At 40.7% G+C, this 3736-nt stretch overlaps 1 protein-coding gene across 1 annotated transcript; it reads left to right on the forward strand.

The window, feature by feature from the left end:
* The first annotated feature begins 2363 nt into the window (after positions 1 to 2363).
* LOC133248913 (olfactory receptor 10C1-like) lies at positions 2364 to 3445 on the forward strand. Its single transcript, XM_061419186.1, has one exon. It carries the CDS (start codon positions 2385 to 2387, stop codon positions 3345 to 3347), a length of 963 nt encoding a protein of 320 aa, XP_061275170.1. The 5' UTR covers positions 2364 to 2384; the 3' UTR covers positions 3348 to 3445.
* Positions 3446 to 3736: the final 291 nt, after the last annotated feature.

Genomic DNA, 3736 nt, shown 5'->3' on the forward strand with positions numbered 1-3736 from the left:
CCAAGGTTCAAACTAATTTTAAGTAGCAGAAATCTTCATGAATCACTATCTCCACAGACCATCAAAATGATAAAACCTGATATCACATTTTATCTGCATGGATCATCAAAATGATAACACCTGATATCACATTTATCACTGTATGCTTTTTAAGGTATAAAAGCATTTTTTAAAACATGTGATAAAGTTGATACCATATGCATTGCAACTATTTGTTTTAAACATGTGACATGCATGGAGTGGAGCTTGCTTTGCTTGTTTATCCATTTCAGAATAGACCAAAGGTGAAGGAAGGAGGCTCTTTAAATTCTAAAGAAGACAGCAAATGAGTCAATAATAGTTGGGTTACTAAAAAGTTAGGAGGACTTGCCTGGTGGCTCAGATGGTAAAAAATCTGCCTGAAGTGCACGAGACCCAGGTTCAATTCCTCAGAGGGGAAGATCCCTTGGAGAAGGGATAGCAACCCATTCCAGTATTCTTGCCTGGAGAATTTCATGGAGAGAAGAGCCTGGCAAGCTACAGTTCATAGGGTCACAGACACGACTGAGGAACTAACACCACACACACACACACACACACACACACACACACATGATTTGGAACTTCCCTCAGCCACCTCCATGTACCTACCTGTAAGTATGGCAGAGAAAGGAGGATGCAAGGCCAGTAGAAACATTGCATTGGCATCCCTGATAGCTCAGTGGGTAAAGAATCCGCCTGCAATGTTGTAGACCCTGGGTCAATTCCAGGGTCAGGAAGATCCTTTGGAAAGGGAAAGGCTATTCACTCCAGTATTCTGGCATGGACAAGGTTTACAAAGAGTCTGTCATGACTGAGCAACTTTGACTTTCACACTTTTCACTACAAAACTGTGGGCTCCAAAGTAGGTTTTCCTTCTATAGCTCACACAATATGGGAAAGGAGGGCTATAAGCATATCAAAATAAAATGAAGGTGTTGAGGGTACTTCAAAGAGAATTACTGCAGAATTTTGAATGTCTGTTAAAGTAAATACTATCCATTGGTCTACAGAGTCTACTTTGTGCTGGTTCTATTGATATCAAAAAAGACATGAGCAGTCACTGTGCATCTGAGAAACTTAACGAAAATTAATATGGAAAATACCCATATAATTCAATAATTGTTTGAAGTCCCTGGTGTAAATCCATTAGAAATACTGGGTTTTACCCATTGAAATTTAAGTGATGTAACTAACAGCAATAGATTACCTCTGGGAAATGTATTCAAATAATGAAAACCAAATTTACATTGAATGTTCATCACTGTTATTGAACAAATTCCTCTTGGGATGAATTAAATTGTGCACTGGATGCAATCCCTATGGTCTCTAGTCAGAGTAGAAATACTTCCAGTTCTATAACCATACTATAATTCGGAATTATCAGGAGTCTAGAAGACTGACAAGGAAAGGGAAGTTTTTCTTGTGGTTCTTGGTATGTTCTCCCATTCAAATTTCTGTAAAATTATACTGAGGATATAGAAAGGACATTCTGGTGGTTTTGATTTCCATGGATTTTAGCTGCCAATTATGATTTTATCATATTCAAATAAAAAATGACTAAAATATGTAATAAAATGAATAGACAAATGCCTAGAAACATTCACCCTTTCAAACCCTTAATTGTAAATTTAAGGGAAAATTGTGGAATTCAGAAGACCAGAACATAGCACCTTTATAATTTACACTTAAGTTTTATGTGACTCCTTTACACTTAATGGTAAAGATTTTGCCTGCAATGCAGGAGACCCAGGTACAGGGGTGGGGAAGATCCTCTGGAGAATGGAATGGCAACCAGTTCATCTTCTTACCTGGAGAATTCCATGGACAGAGGAACTTGGTGGGCTACAGTCCATGGGGTCGCAAAGAGTCCGACACAACTGAAGTGGCTAACACTTTTACATTTAGAAGGCTTTAATATATATTACACACCTAACGGCCTGGTTATATGATTAGGATAACAACAAGGTAAATACAAACAATAGAGGATGTAATTTAAAGTCATCGTTTTCTCTAAACTTCTATGAAAATCCGGAACTCAAAGTCAGGAAGAAATATTCCATCCATTATGTTGGGTTCATGCATGCATGTTAAGTTGCTCCAGTATGTCGGACTCCTTGCAATCGTATGAACTGTAGCCCACCAGGCTCCTCTGTCCATGGATTTCTGCAGCCAAAAATACTGGAGTGGGTTGCCATGTCCTCCTCCAGGGAATCTTGCTAATCATTTCAAAACTTTTAGCAAACAGAATACAAGTGTGTAGGTTCTCATGTCAGACCGCTGACCCTAGAAATTTCCACAGAGACCTATGCTAGGTAGCTGGATGCTTTTAGGTGTTACTTCTGCACCCTCTGCTCTCTCCACAGATGTCTAGCTCTGAGCCTATAATGAGTGGAAACCAGTCCCTCTGCACCCACTTCACATTTGTAGCATTTTCCTCTCTAGCAGAGTTACAACCTGTGCTCTTCTTTGTGTTCTTAACCATATACTTGTTTACCATGGGAGGAAATCTTCTCATCATTGGCTTGATCTGGGGCACCCCTTCCTTGCACACTCCCATGTATTTCTTCCTGGTTAACCTCTCCTTTCTGGAGATGTGCTATATCACTAGTGTGGTGCCTCAGATGCTGGTGCACTTGCTTGTGGAGACCAAGATCATAAGCGTGGCACGCTGTGCAGCTCAGATGTATGTATTTAGCATCTTGGGACTGACAGAATGCTGCCTGCTAGCAGCCATGGCTTATGACCGCTTTGTAGCTATTTGCCACCCTCTGCATTACTCTCTCCTGATGGGCCCTGGTGTGTGTTTGAAATTGGCTGCAGCATCTTGGACCACTGGGGTCATGGTAGAATCAGCCCAGACCACATGGATCTTCACTCTGCCCTTCTGTGGAACAGGAAGGATCCAGCACTTTTTTTGTGACATCATGCCTGTAGTGGAACTAGCTTGTGTTGATACCTCCCACAATGAAATTGTGATGTTTGCTATCTCTGTGCTCTTTATCATGACCCCCTGTCTCCTCATTCTGTGCTCCTATGTGCGCATTCTGGTGACCATCCTGAGAATCCCTTCAGCCACTGGCAGAAGCAAAGCTTTCTCCACTTGCTCATCTCATATCCTGGTTGTTTCTCTCTTCTATGGTACTGCCTTGTTCACTTACCTCCAACCAAAGACAGCACACACTCCAGAAACAGACAAGGCAACTGCACTCATGTACACAGTGGTCACGCCTGCTCTGAATCCAGTTATCTACACCTTGAGGAACAAGGAAGTGAAGGAAGCCTTTCAAAGAACAACACTATGGAGCACTCACAGACAAATGATCTAAACCTGTTTATTACCAAACTATTTAGAAACCCATGTATCTGCCAGAAGTATTTTCTGGATATTTTCCTCCTCCAAATTTCTGGATTCCAGAATAAGCATGATATCCTGGAAGAGAGATAAAAGAAATCTCTTTACTAAACTTATGTGACATTTTGTTCTGGAGCTTCACAGCAGCTCCTCCATATGTAAACGTTTAAAGAGTCTTTTCTTCATATACCATGAGAGAAATATCAATACTGACTCTTGGTTTAGTAGAATTATGAGAGGCTCCGAAACAGAAACATCAAAAATGCCTTTTATATAATGTATGCAAGGAAAAAGTTGTGAACAGATCTTGAGTTTAAGTAATAGAGAGTTGCGGACACCATTGAGATGCTTTCCATTGCATGC

The sequence above is a fragment of the Bos javanicus genome, chromosome 5, assembly GCF_032452875.1.
Source record: "Bos javanicus breed banteng chromosome 5, ARS-OSU_banteng_1.0, whole genome shotgun sequence".
Lineage (NCBI taxonomy): Eukaryota > Metazoa > Chordata > Mammalia > Artiodactyla > Bovidae > Bos > Bos javanicus.